General features: G+C 39.8%; 1 protein-coding gene across 1 annotated transcript; it reads left to right on the top strand.

Annotated features, from left to right (window-relative positions):
• The first annotated feature begins 5040 nt into the window (after nt 1–5040).
• On the top strand, nt 5041–15225 carry krt1-c5 (keratin, type 1, gene c5). Its single transcript, XM_028577719.1, has 8 exons — nt 5041–5424; nt 7222–7304; nt 8583–8739; nt 10025–10189; nt 10313–10438; nt 11548–11765; nt 13212–13237; nt 14093–15225. The coding sequence occupies exons 1-8, from the start codon at nt 5041–5043 to the stop codon at nt 14206–14208; spliced, it is 1275 nt and encodes a 424-aa protein (XP_028433520.1). The 3' UTR covers nt 14209–15225.

Here is a 15225-nt window from a genome sequence, read left to right as displayed (position 1 = left end):
TGAATAGGCCCCTGATTGCAGAGCTGCTCGCTCTCTGAATTATAGCATCGCCCACCTAATGAGCAGATACACTGCAGTGCCCCTCGTCTCTGCGTATTCACATTTCTCTCCTTCACGCTGATGAGCTCTCCCCTGCAAAACAGTCAACAAGACCTCTGTGGAAGATTGCAACGTGAGCCATCTTCATCAGCACCCTCCTCCTCCTCCTCAAGTTTATTTCAGACGCTGCCATATGCTGGCAGGGTCTTCGAATTTTTTTTTCCTCTGCTTTACTTGAGGATATTATTTGACTGAGCTTACAGCATGCAAAGTATCTAAATGTCTGATGAGCATGATAATGTCTCAGTTTCAATACATTTTAAGATTATCTCATGAGATTAAAGAAACAATCTTATTGTACCACCAAACTGAGTATGTAGTGCTAAATATAATTACAGAAAGGCTATCTTCATGTACTGTTTATGACTATTTTAGGAGTGAAATAATCAGGAAACACAAGTTATCAGTTATCTATGCAGACGATACACAACTTTGCATTTCACTATCTTCTGATAAAATAAACATTTTAGGGACTGTACAAAATTATTAGAGTGGGGCTAAGCCTTATGTTTCACTTTGTTATAGACAAGGCCCTTGTAAAGGTTTATTACCTGGCCACTTGAGACAGAACATGCTAGCTTCAGCTGATAAAAAAACCATCAATATGCAGCCAATAAAACGACTAGGCTAGAATGCGAAGAGGGTTTTTGTCCACGTCCTGTCCGAATCAAGGACCCCTTGTTTCAAATATTGCTCTGAATTTTGAAGAATAAACTCTAGACATTTAGGGCAATGGTTAGTTTAGTTTTTAATTACTTGTAAACTTCATCCAGCTTCAAAATGCATAGTTTTGTTGTTTTCCTCCGACAACAGCTACTTATTTCTGGAAGCATCATCTCTAAATGTAACACCATCCATCAGCTGTTTAGTAACACAGGAGAGAAAACCAGCAATTAGAACTCCTTTCAGACTAAAGCCTGACTAAATTTGTTGTTCAGAACTAGACTATCTGAGGCTTCAGAGCAGGACCACGTCAACAAACAACAGTGGTGGGGTTAACACTACATGAGTGAACATTTTTAGTCGAAATGTCCTTTTTTCAGGCAAACTGGACCACAATGAATTTACTTTGTGGCTCAGGGTGTTTTGCTTAAATGTGGATATTGCACAGGCCTACCATTTAACCCTGGCTATAAAAGCTCCGCACAACTGGATTCAGTATCAAGTTTCCAAACAAAACCAATATAAAGCAAAATGAATGTAATCGACTTTGGACTATGGGTCGGTCAGTACATAGTATGCTATAGAAATTCAGAGAAATAAACAAAGAAACTTTTTTTAATGTGTAAACTATGACATTTACAGTAGCACATGAGAGCAGAAAGAAGGCTGATGAAAAGCAAGGAAATAGCTGAAACATATGATTCACTTTACCCAGGCTGATGGCCAACCAAGCACTATGCAAAAATAAACACAGGACTCCACAGCAGGTTCCCAGAATGTGTTTATTTTGGGGGAGACGACAACGTTTTTTGAAATATAACAGCACTTTAGTTTGATTCATATGAAGCTGTAGCAGGATATAAATCACTCTCCTGAGGCATGTTGGAGGTAGAAATGCCTGTTTTGCTGCATGTTAGGAACAAATGGTGGCGCTACAACACGCTGAAAGATCAGTTTTCCATAGTGGACATATTCTCAGATGGTCAAAGTGCAGGAATAGATATTTCATTCAATATTATTTATCTTAACAAGAACAAATATGAACAGTGGTAGAAGAAGTACTTAGATTTTTTACTTAAAGTGTTCATATTATGCTCATTTTCAGGTTCATAATTGTATTAAGAGGTTGTACCTGAATAGGTTTATGTGATTTAATTTTCAAAAAACACTATATTTTTGTTGTACTGCATGTTATGTGTTGAGCTCACTGTTTTAGCTACCGAGTGAGGCATTGCACTTCTGTTCCATCTTTGTTGGGAGTCGTACATGCGCAGTATAGTTCAGCACTACTAGCTGGTCAGTTGCAGCATATGAGGGTGTGCCACACTAGCAGCTGAGCATTATAGCATTGATATGGATCCCACGTAACTTCTAGGCAAGTACCGCCCTACAAAGCAGCCCGATTGGTTGGGGTTAGGCATTGACCTCAAGTGGTTAAGGTTAGGATAGCCAATTGGTCAGGGGATAGGACCCGAACAAATCGGGTTCCGTTACCTTGTGTAAGCATCGATGCCTGGCCAATAGTAGCGTGTGAATGCTATTGAAGGGCGGGTCCCTCCTAGAAGTTGCATGGGTTCCATAATAACGCAGCATTATATTTTGTGTTTCAAAGTGATGAGCGATTGTCACGGAAGTAAAGGCTGGACTACAATAGAGCTGTTTGGAGCAGTTTTTGAACAATGTTTTCTCTGGAAGATGGTAAGTCCCTTTGGGGTGGACTTTGGGCTTTTTCACTTTGTAAACCTAATACGTGCACAAAAAGACATATAACACAATAAAGGAAAGGGGAAAAGCCAAAAAGCATAATATGAGTACTTTAAATAAAAGTGTCAATACCACAGTTACTGTTAGTAAAAGTCTTGCATACTTAATTTAACTTTTAGTTTAAAGATATATTTAAAGTACAAAAAGTAAAAATGCTTATTATGCATAAAATCCGATTGTATTGTTAAATTATAATTATAAGGTTCAATGACTTTTATAAAAAATTACTTTTGTCATTGCTGAAACTGCTATATCCTGCCAGTAGCAGTACAATTGAATCAAAGATATGCTACAAGCTGCACTAACAATGGTTTTATTTTAACGTTGGATCAAAGGAACTGTTACAGTGAGTGAAAAGAGGTTCCTTAGTAATGATGAGCCCATAGTAATCATTCAATTCTGCAGCTCTTTTTTTACCCACAAGGTGGTGGTACAGCCATGCTGAAAACTAGGGCTACATATGGTAATAATCATAACCCCTATAGATTTCATTTGAAAAAGGATGTATGTTTTTAGTATGTAATGACGTGTTTTTTTTAAGAGCTGTTTGCATTGCTACAAACACCTATACAATGTTATGCAATCCAGCACAATAGTCCCGCAATTATAGTAACAGGACTTTTTGTTAGGACTTTGTTGGACTTGATTCAACCTGATTGTGGACAGCTGAACAGAGTTACAGCATTCATGTTATTATTATGTTTATTGTGTCAGAAACCGTACAGGTGAACACTTCTGTATTCAGATTACAATCTGCACAAAGCAACTTTTCACACTAAACAATCCAAGAATCTATTTTGGTTTGATCATGTGAATGATCTCGACACCTTGGAGATCATTGTCGTCCTGTTTTGTTGTTTTAGTGTGTGTGTGTGTGTGTGTGTGTGTGTGTGTGTGTGTGTCACACTGTGTGATCTGATCCTATACAGAGAGAATAATGCTCAGCAGAGGAATGTTACAATACAGCAACAGGAGACCACATACTGTATAAAAGCAAGAGAGGACTAAGAGATAGTTAACCTTTACAAAATGGCGTGTTTCTGTCTGTGTGTGTAAACCGGGTTTCCAGTTCAGCCGGGCCTACGCCTTGCATTTCTCAGGTGTCTTCACTTTCTTTTCATTATGTCCCTCCATTGTTCCTGCTTCCTCCCGCCGGGCTGTCCTCAGGTGAAGCTGGATTCTCACATCGCTCAGAGTGCATTGTATCCACACAGCAGGGTGCCTGTTTCCAGCCCTGTTAGCCAGTTACACCAGTTTGTCCTCACAGTTTCCCCTTACAGATCGGACGAAGACCTGAGGAAGTTGATGTAACTGTTTGGACACATGAGGCCAATATACTGTAGCTCTAAAAGTCAGTGTGTGTTTTACTGTTACAGGAAATTAATCGAGTGTCTCAACTTACAGCTGCTGTTTGCAAACCTGCAATGCTGCAGACAATTAACTGCATTTAAAAAGTTGACGCCGACTTTAGTTTATGTGAACCACAGTTCTTTTTTCCACTCCTCATCAAGGTGTCAAGTTGCATCCTCCTCCTTGTAGCTACACTCTATGGGTTGGACATACCAACAGTGGCTCCACCCATCCAAAACTCCATCTAAATTCACCTGTGAAAATCTGGTCCAGCAACAGACAACGGTCACTCGCACCATCAGGATTGAAACCTGACCGAGCAGCACAACAGAAGACCTATTGAAGAACTGAGCTCAATGTAAGTACCATGCTGTCCTTTCTCCTTTGTTTTTACTCATCAAATCAACGACTTTATGTCACAGAATGAGCGACAAAGTTTTCAAGTTTTCAGATTTACATTTCACAGTTATTCTGACACAGATGGAGGCTTGAAATCTAGTAGATCCTCTATATTGTTCCATGTACTGTTTAAATAACAAGAACAGAAACATAATGCTTAATATTTGGCCATCATCAGTAAATTGACTCACCACAAGGCCCATTTAGTAGCTGTCCTGAGAGATAGATGGATTACTGAACGAACCTATGTTTAAAGTGACTGTAAACATTTCTTGTTTGAAAGTCAATCAAACGCCCGCAAAGAAACACAAAACAACTACAGAGAGATGCAAAATAACTACAGATGCAATATAAAGGATAGATGCTAAACACCCATAAAGAGACACAAAATGACTGCAGAGATGCTAAGTGGCCACAAAGATGCATAACATGACTACAGAGAGACACAAAACTACAGTTACAAAACAAGCATGAAGAGATGCAAAACAACTAAAAAGAGAAACAAAACAATGCCGTAATGCTGTCTCTTTTTTAGCCCTTTGAGGACTTTTTGTCCATGTTGATTTAAAAGTTAATTCTTGAACTTCTTTTCTGTTCATTCTTTGCTGCATTAAACAGTCAACTGCATACTTAAAGCCAAGGTTTGCCTCTGATTTTGTCCTGCGCATTGAAACAAAAGTTGTATCTGTACTTGTAGATTAGCAGACATGTAGCTTCATAAGAGCACTGATTCAACGTTCATTTTGATCTTCTGCAGTGGACGCCATGGCCTCCACCCTTTCTTTGCGCAGCTACGCGGTGCGTCAGCCCTCCTCCAGCATATCTGTGAGGGACAGCGGACGCAGCATTCGCTCAAAGTCTCCCGTCTCCATCGGCACGCTGTCTCTGTCCCGCTCCCTCTCAATGGGCAATGGCCTCAACATGCTGGGCTCCAGCCTCTCCTTCAACGGCCTCAGTGGCGCCGCCAGCGGGAAGGAGACCATGCAGGGCCTGAACGACCGGCTGGCCAACTACCTGGACAAGGTGCGCTCACTGGAGAGGTCCAACGCTGAACTGGAGATGAAGATCAAGCAGCTCATGCTGGAGAAGGCTCCAAAAGGGCATGACATCGAGGGGCTGATGGCCCAGGCACATGCCATTGGGCAGGAGGTCAGTGTTTGTAGAACAGATTTAAGAACTCAAACATCTTTCAGGGATTTGATTTGATTGCACCCTAGTGATTTTAATGTTGATGTAGTTGATGGGCTCGACCTAAGATTAACACCTATGTTAAATCAGGTATAGTCTATATATAAATCTTCTTAGTCACATATTGAATATGGAGATGTAATGTTGAAACGTTGTTTAGTATTGGTACTTAATACATAATGCATCTTTTCAGGGTGCAGGTGCCTTTTTCTCTTTAGATTGTGTTTGCCTTTCTACCTACACACCTGATATCATTTTGGGATGCCCATACACTTTCTTGAAGCACCTTGAAGAGTCAAATGCAAGAAATATGTATAGGGTTGTTTGATAAAGCAGAAATGTAACTTTCTCGACATTAACCTGCAAAGCCACTGAAGGCAGCAAAATGAAAAATTTAGCATATTGACAAGTGGGATAATTTGCACTTGTTTAAACGTGCTCTAAGTGGTGTCACACATTTTTTAGGCTACAACATTTTTTGTCACATACAGCAAACATCTCCTCACTATGCGCTAGCTGCCTGTCCCCTGAACACACTGTAAGAAAAAAAGCGGTCTCTGTAGACAGCCCAGGCTCCACAAACGGCAACAAAAACAAACTGCACCAACCTGCACCACGAAACATAACATAACAAACAAACAGTGTTCGGGATGAGGAGAAGGGAGGGGCGAGCTAGCCTCTGTTTGTTTGACAATACTTCGAACTTCAACAAGAAGTGACATTACCCAACATTGCTTAGAGCACCTTTAAAAGGGTCCATCTTGTTACTAAGGTACTTAGTTGAAGGCAGGGATGAGAAATGGAGCCCAGATGGATTTGAATGTTCGGGTTTTTTTAGTCAGAGCATGTATGTTTTTACAGTAAATAAACCAGCACACTTACAGTATAAAAAGTGCATATCAGGTTGGCTCAGTTGGTAGAGCAGGCGCACATATACATAGAGGTCATTCCCTCCAGAAAAACGCAATTATCCGATCGCATAATTAAATGCATAATCAGCCAAAGCCCGCATATTTATGTGGGAGCCGCATTTTTTCAAATACGCCGCACTTTCGCCGCATAAATTGCCGATTTACGTGCAAAATATGCAGGGCTTGCATGATTTCATAATCCCCGCATTTTTGTTGCAAAAATGTCACATATATCTTAGCAGAAAGTTAAAAAATGTTGCGTTTACTTCTCACAAGAGCAGCCATTTTCCCCTGTTGCCATGTTGTGTTATGTTATGAAGTGACACTATGAAGTGACATTATGAAGTGACATTATGAAGTGACGTTATGAAGTGACGTTATGAAGTGACGTTATGAAGTGACGTTATGAAGTGACTTAATTACGCGACATGAACATCATCGAAAAGCAGGGTGTTGGGGGAATCACTTTTTTTTTCTCTTTTTCATCAAACCGCAGTTTTTGCAAGTTCCTGCAATTTTTGCAAGTTCCCGCAATTTCATCGCATAAAATTGCATAAATATCCCGCATATTCCATCACATTTTTTAAGAAAACGTGTCGCATAATCAAGGATTTTTGCCCACAACAATCACAAAAAAAAATTTCTGGAAGGACTGAGAGGTTTATGCCTTGATGCAGAGGTCCAGGGATCGAGTCCGACCTGTGACGATTTCCAGCATGTCTTCCCCTCTCACTCCCCTTTCTCGCCTAGCTGTCCTGTCGCAGAAAAGCCCCACCAAAAAAGTGCATAATATCTGTAGAACTTGTTGCCAGATCTTCCTCAACTTTCCACCATGTTCCCTACTCAGGTGAGAAAGAAGACGTTGGAGAACGCCCGTATCATGCTGGAGATTGATAATGCCAAGCTGGCGGCCGATGACTTCAGAGTCAAGTGAGTGCCACACAGAGTTTCCTTTCTTGTACTTGCCTGTGAGTGTTCACATGGGAGCGCCAGACTGCAGAGCAATGTGAATAAATGACCTTTATGTCAGGCTGCGAAATAGGAGGCCCATTCCCACGGTGCTCAGGCACCTGCAGGAGACAAAGATTGCCATCAGGGAGCAAAGGATGTGATAGATTGCGCAGGTCAGAGAGACATCGTCAGTTACTGAAGTCCAAAGTTGGCAAAGTGAAGCTGGTGAAGGAAAGATGGTGGCGTCAGAAAACACCCACCCACTGCTTATGTTTTTCACAGTGTGTTGATGGTATGTTCTGTGGCCTGATTTGAAGGAGTGATACATCAATTGGCAGTGACTTATGGTTTTAGCAGCAAAGTGCACGTGTACCTCACGTTGCATTGTATTTTTCACACGTGTGCATCCATTCCGTGACTATTTCACGAGTGCTTTTATGCATGTGCTTGTTTGCACGTGTTGCACTACCTCCAGTTTGTGTCTCTCATCTATCATCATCAGTGGTGGAAAGTAATTAAGTACAGTACAATTTCAAGGTACTTGTACTTTACTTGAGTATTTCCATTTCATACTATAATAATATAGTATAGTAGGTACAGTAAATTATTCACTATAATACTTTCTATATTTTGCTGATAATACTTTACACTTTTGATGAATGAAGTATTTCTACAGTGTGGTACTAATTTTTTTTTATCTCAAGTCAACAATCTGAGAACTTTTTCCACCGCCGATAAAACAGATGGGTTTCTATTGTTTTATTAAAGGTATTTCAAATATCTTGACAAACTCTTTTGCACACTTGGACCGAAGATTATTCATTTAGTCACATATAACTTACGAGTCTATTACTAATACAAAAAAAGATGGCAGTAGGAAGTGACGTATGTCCTTGTTTGTTTTAAAATAATGAAAAATAACATGAATTAACATTGTTTGACAAAAACATGTTCAAAGGCTTTAAGATGTGATTGAAAGTATTAGGGGAAAAGATAGTAAGTAAACCTTAAATCAAGATTACTTTTGCCAAATTACAGTTTCCAAAAAGGGTTTACAAATCGTATAAATGTTTTAAGGATGCTTACATTTTGTATTGAATTACCTTTTGGGGTTTTGTAAAATCTGCAGATATTTATGTTGACCATGTCCGACATGTAATGAAAATACATGAGATGCATTAACTGAGACTAGTGTTGCGTGTCTGCTGATGACCTCCATTCGTCTTGTTTGAATCCTCCACTGTGTTTTTCCTGCAGATGGGAGGCGGAGGCCACCTTGTGCCAGTCGGTGGAGAGGGACTGTCAGGCTCTGAAGAGAGCAAAGTCTGACCACGACCAGATCATCGCCACTCTGCGAGGAGACCTGGACAGCCTGAAGGAGGAGCTCTACTTCCTCAAGAAGAATCACGAAGAGGTGAGATCCCCTTTAGAAGAAGGTCACGTCAGATATGATCAATGAGTGTTGACTCATCAAGATAATCATTTTACAAGTTGTCAAGAGTAGTCTTGTTTAAATATCAGATGTATGTTCTCTAAAGCTGCATGAAAACCAGTTTCCAGCATATCATCCAAAAACCATAGAGTTCCTGTTTTTTTTTTCTAACAGCAACATAGTAGTAGGTTTTAGTATCTGAAATATGATAATGTTAAGTGTACGAACAAACCCTTTTTCTTTGTAGCCACAATGCATCAAGATAGCAAGACAACACCCGTGTACACAACACACTCAAGTATTTGAGCCCATCCAGCCTCAGGGATTATGTGTGTTTAGACTGTAAGGTGTGGTATCCAGGATGGGGACTGAAGACTTGACTAAAGACAATGGAGTTTTTTTGTGTTGAATACGTATCTTGTATACGCTGAGATGATCAAAACATGTAAAAAGAAAAAATAAGGAGTTATTCAATTAAAGTTACAGGATGGAAGCTGCATTACAAACTGGTTGTAAAAACAAAAATGCTTAAAACACAGAAATATTGTTCTTTAGTCTTCACTTGTTGACACTTAAAGTTACTAGTTATCTTGCATACTAAGATTGTACTTAAATATAAAAAGTTTGTAAAATATGATGCATTTTTCAATGCTTATTGAATAGCTGCAGTCCTTAACTGAGCACTTTAATGTCTTATTTTGTGACTTTAGGGCTGTAAGAGCATTCCAACCTGTTTTTAATGCCAATTAACTAAAGTGTCAGGCATTTTCTGAAAAAATATATTTTCATAATTTTATTGTAGCAAACTGTAATATTCTTTCTTGGTTTAAGCTACAGAAATACCTTTCTAGACTATTTTAAATATCCTTACTATCGTTTACTTGTTTTATTAAAATGAGGTTTGCAGGACTTAATCATATTGATAATATATAAAATCAAACACCATCAAATAAGCCTCTTTTTTGTATAATGAGTAGCCTACTTTCAATTTGATACTTTAATATAGGCCTACATTTTTCTGATAATACTTATAAGTCCTGCATTCAAAATCCCACTTAAGTGAAAGTACTGAAGTATTGTTTTAGTGTAGTATTACTACTTTTACTAAAAGTAAAGGCTCTGAATACTTATCCACCACTGGGTAGTAGATAAGTTAGACACCGCCAAAATCAGATGGCCTGAGAGTTGTCCAGGTTGTGAGGTGGACACTATAAGACATTGCAGCATTAAACACTGCTTTGCCTTCCCCCTCTTTAAATGATCACAGGAGATGAATGCAATGAAGTCTCGTCTGGCCAACGAGCAGGTGACTGTGGAGGTGGATGCGGCTCAGGGTCCTGATCTGGGGGCCATCATGGCTGAGCTGAGGGTCCAGTATGAGGGCATCACTCGCAAGAACAAGGAGGAGGCCGAGACCTGGTACCTCAAGAAAGTCCGTCACTGCACAAATCTGTTCTTTTTTATTTTGTCATTGTATTAATACATGCTTTTTGTGGTATTATACACTACATACTGTACACTGCACTATGCATTATTTTGATGTGTGTGTCTCCAGTTGGAAGCAGTGCAGTCGGAGGTCAAGGAAAGCAACGAGGCTTTGCGCTGTGCCCAAAGTGAGTTCAGCGAGCGACGACGTTTCCTGCAGGCTCTGGAGGTCGAACTCAACAGTCTTCGGAAGCAGGTACATTACTGCATAAACACACGTTACAGGGGTGTAGCCCGAACATGTAATCACATGTTTCTTCGGGAATAATACTTAACCTCTCAGTCAAATACCAAATAGCCTCAGCAAAGAGTCTTTTTCTTGCAGGGATAAATCAGGAGCTCAGCCCCTTCCTCTTCTCTTCTGCACACATGTTAGACATGTTATCTATAGATTACAGCTGTTTTCTCCTTGTCAACAAAGAGCTTTTGGCGGAACAATGTACACTGCAATTTCATTCTGCTCCTATAATCAATCAGTGTGACAAGACGTAGAGTAGAGCCAAACAAGCCAATGTTTTGTCTGTGTCTCCGCTACATGTGAACACAAGTCAAACATCAGCATATGGAGCTGTTCAGTGGACGAAAATATAGCTCATGGATGTTTGCCAAATAATGAGCACACAGTATTGAATGCAGAGATATTATGGCGCTGACAGTCTCTAGTGTCTCTGGTTGAGTGGTGATGGGGCTGGATGATGAATGAGCTCAACAGGTAAACATACAGTACAAAACAATACTGGGTGGTAAAAACTCCACATGGTACCTTAAGGCCACATTAGAGTTTACCTTAGACTATTCTACCATTTAAAGCTTAATGCGTAACTTTTTTTGATATTATTGAACGTCCGTTTCATTCAAGCCATTGCCAAATGAGTTGATGCAAAGCTAATTAAGACTATCAGCTCCATAAAGCTCTCTCCGTATTTCTCAGTATGGCTATGTTCAGAAAATGGTGTCATCCGGCAACTTTCGCACACAGAAAATCAAGCGAAGATAATTACCTCTTCTGAAGAGTCCATCATGTTTTTTTTAATCATCCGTGTCCTCCTTGGCTACTAGCAACTGCGTGGAGGAGGGATGGGGGAGGTGTGCGATCACGGAAAACTTGTATCATGTGGATGTGCCGACAGTGTTGTTGTCATTACTTATTCCTCATGAAACAGACAGAAACTACGCACAATAGCTTTAAAGCTGCATGAATATTTTTATAATAACAATGTTTTTAATGACTATGTGTAATGTGATAGGTGCTGGGCGACTTGCTTTCTACTGTCACTGAATGTTACCTGCATGCTCTGTTAACAGGTAGGTGTGCTGGAAGGAAACCTGGGGGAAACGGGGCACAAGTACTCAGTGGAGATGGACAATCTTCAGAGCACACTGACCCAGCTGGAGGATGAGCTGTCTCACCTGCGTTTGGACATGCAACGCAACAAGACCGATTATGAACAGCTGCTGCGCATCAAACAGAACCTGGAGATGGAGATCGCCACCTACAGGAGGCTGCTGGAGGGGGAGGAAATGTAAGTGAGAGCTGGGAAACCACAACCAATACTTTTTCATCTTTTCAAGCAAGAATTTCTGTGTAACAGCATTTTTTCCATTCATCCATTCATTCCATTCATTTTCCACAGTACCTGCTCGACTCGCCTCGACTCTACTCGCCTTTTTTGGTTTTCCATTATGAAAAAAAGTCCCTGGTATCTGCTAACAGGTACTTTTTTTAGTACCGCCTCGGTTCAGGTTCCAAGCGAGCTGACGTGGTGAAAACCTGCAGACTACTGATTGGTCACTAATCACTACGTCATCATTGCTAGCGACAGACGGGGGTGTCCTGAACAAAACCGCCATTTTTAAATAGTTTAGCCAGCGGTGTTTTTTTTGCTGCTTCCAGGTTCTTTTGAAACAAAATTTCTCTTCTGGCTGTGGCAACAGCCACTGCCAGAGAGTCAAAAACAACACACCTTTGACGTTCTGTGTGTGTGTCGCGTTAGGTCGGGTCAGTTTCCTGCAGCGTCGCTATGACGACCTCGCCTCAGGCATGAGGCGGTACTAAATCTGCAGTGGAAAATGGAGGACAGGGCACCGCGGTGGAGTCGAGCCGAGTAGAGTCGAGTTTGCATGTTTTTTTCTAGTGCCAAAATACCACCATAGAATCCAGAAGAGAACTGTAAAGATAGTATTTTACACTTATTGATACCTGTTGGTAGTTATTTATGCATTAATAGTCTTTGAGTATTAACTAGTATTTCTTTTTGCTACATATGAGTACACGTAGTTTGTCTTTATCCTGACTATGCATGTATTGTACACCCTACATGTAATAGTTGGTTATTTAGGGATGTAGAATACACTTACTTACTCTTTTAACCCTGTTTCCACCTGGTATTAAAATCCATTCTGAGTGATCCGATCACAAGTGGACAGCTCTAAGTACAGGCGTGAATGCACCCAGGATGCATTGGGAACCGATCACTCAGACCACATTTGGAGATGGTTTAGGCCACATATGACCACATTCTTATAGCAGTGCGCATGCGTATTTGTCCTGGGACACATTAAGGGCCCCCTACTCAACTGTGAGCGGAACTACATACTTATTCAAAGTATTTCTAATGTCACAGAAACCACCTAGAGTGGATCATGCGTTTTGTACTGTCGGTGATGTGTCAGGGTTTTTTTGTTCCTGTGCTGCCTGCTATTTTATACCTTGATGGATTTCAATACCAGGTGAATACAGGGTTTTACTAAGTAATTAGAAAAAGCAATCATTACCACTTACATGACTGTCCGGTAAGGTCTTTATGCTAAGCCGAGCTCAATCTTCTCATCTAACTCTCACCAACAAAGAGAATAAGCATATTTCTTTAACGTGTCCTACTTGCATCAGATATTGAGTGAACAAGTTTTTATGCTTCCTCTTTTGGATTGATATTGATTTAACGTTGTCATATAATTTTGTCCTACAGGGTGAAAGAAACACCTCCTCCTAAAAGTAAGTTCAGATGATTGTATTTACTGAATGGCATCAAGGACCAAATCTGTGCTGCAAGGATTATTTGTATGAAGTCTTCTCTACACCCTTTTTCACAGGGTTGTGTTATAAATCTGGCCAGAGGTTACTTGTCAAAAACCACTTGAGTTGGTCAGCAATGGCTTGTTGTTAGAAATACAAAAAGGATGAAAAAGACAAGATTTTGATAACTTCTATTTTTCACTCTTATTAGATCCTGTGTGGGTATCAATTAACCAAACCCGAGGACAGAATTCATGTGCATAAAAGGCAGTCTGCAAAACTTAGGAAGGATCGGATGCTCCTGCATGCTCCTGCAGCACCTGTTTTCTACTGTAGTGGCCTACTATTGTATTTTCTGTCTGTAACAGCCCCTAATATTGGTCTCCTAAAGCTACTCTTGGATTGTACCTATCTCATAATTCAGACTCTTCTATTTTGCCCACATAAATTCAGTCCTTGGGTGTGGTTGCTCGATACCAACACAGGATCTGATAAGAGTTAACAAAAAAACACCAAGCAAATAATGACTCGCACAGTGAAAGTTGAGTTCACCGACATTCGATCTCTTCTCTTTTTCGTCCCTTTTGTATTTTTTGGGCATAAAGTCGGTCAACAAAAGAAGTTTACTGACATTAGGTTACAATTGAGGGTATTGATGGCCAAAGTTGTTAAAATATTACATTACGGTGCAGCCTCATAACCTTAATATGGCAAAATAATACTACAGACATTGTATTGTTATTAGACTTCCGTTAATGTTATTTTTTAGTGCTGGTCTAGACAAGAAAGATCAAAGTGTTTTTTGACAAACCCTGGTTTAATTCTGTGTCACAGAAGCCCCCGAGGTAAGGACCAGGAAGATTGTAAAAGTTGTCACCCAGACCATGATCAATGGCAAGGTGGTGGATGAGTCCAGTGAGGTGGAGCAGATCGAGGAGCGCAAAAAATGAGCGTGTGTGAAGAGAAGAAGCAGTGATGTCTCATAAACTCAAAGTGCCTGCCAGCTGTGGTTTAAATCTCACCACAATCTTCTTGTTTTATGTCTTCCTTATTTTATGTCATGTTTTAATGCCTTCAGCTTGCCAAACAATAGACTAAAATGGAAATGAAATAATACTTCAACCTAAAATATAATAGTCATTTTCAGCAACATGAACTGAAATGAAAGAAGAAACTCAATATTGAGATGTAATGAGAAAAATAATCTGTGTGATATTAAAATCTACAAAGATGTATCTGTTGATTGTGCTGGGTCTTTGATAATAAGACATTAATCTCATTTGATCCGACAAAACTAAATCTCAACTCAATGTCTAATTACTACTGCAGCTTTTTCTCTGGCTTTTCAGTTGTCATCAAAATGTGAAACATCTGGAAAAAGCTAGTGGGTCTGTATTTTTTCAGTCAAACTGCTGTTTTCAACGTCAAGAATGAGCTTTCAAAATTGTTTGGATTTTAAGAAATACTTTGTATTTTTGGGAAATGCACTTACTCACTTTCTTGCAGGAAGATTGATACCACTTGTATGTCTGTATAGTAAATATGAAGTGTGTAGTTGCTCATCTTAGCTTAGCATAAAGACTAGAAATGGGGATACAGCTAGCCCGGCTCTGTCCAACACTACCAGCATCTCCAAAGGTCACTAATTAACATGTTATATCTGCTTTGTTTGATTCAAACAGAATAAAAAGTGTACAAAAAAGTCTTTATGCTAAGCTAAGCTAATCAGCTGCTGGCTTTAGCTTCATATTTAGTACATAGACTTGAGAGTCTTTGTCATCTAAGTCTCGGCATGAAAGCAAATAATTTAAGTATTTCAAAAAATGTCAACCTTTTTCTTTAACACTTACTGAAGCTTTTGGAAAATGTCTTCATCTTGCACATATCTTGTGTCTATGTGATCGTTTCACTGTAAAATAGTTATAGGAGTAATGTAATGAGCTGTAGTTGCATTTTAGAAACTTACA

This window comes from Perca flavescens, chromosome 5 (assembly GCF_004354835.1).
Source record: "Perca flavescens isolate YP-PL-M2 chromosome 5, PFLA_1.0, whole genome shotgun sequence".
NCBI lineage: Eukaryota > Metazoa > Chordata > Actinopteri > Perciformes > Percidae > Perca > Perca flavescens.
Note: the sequence above shows the minus strand (reverse complement) of the source record. Positions and strands in the feature narration are given on the sequence as shown.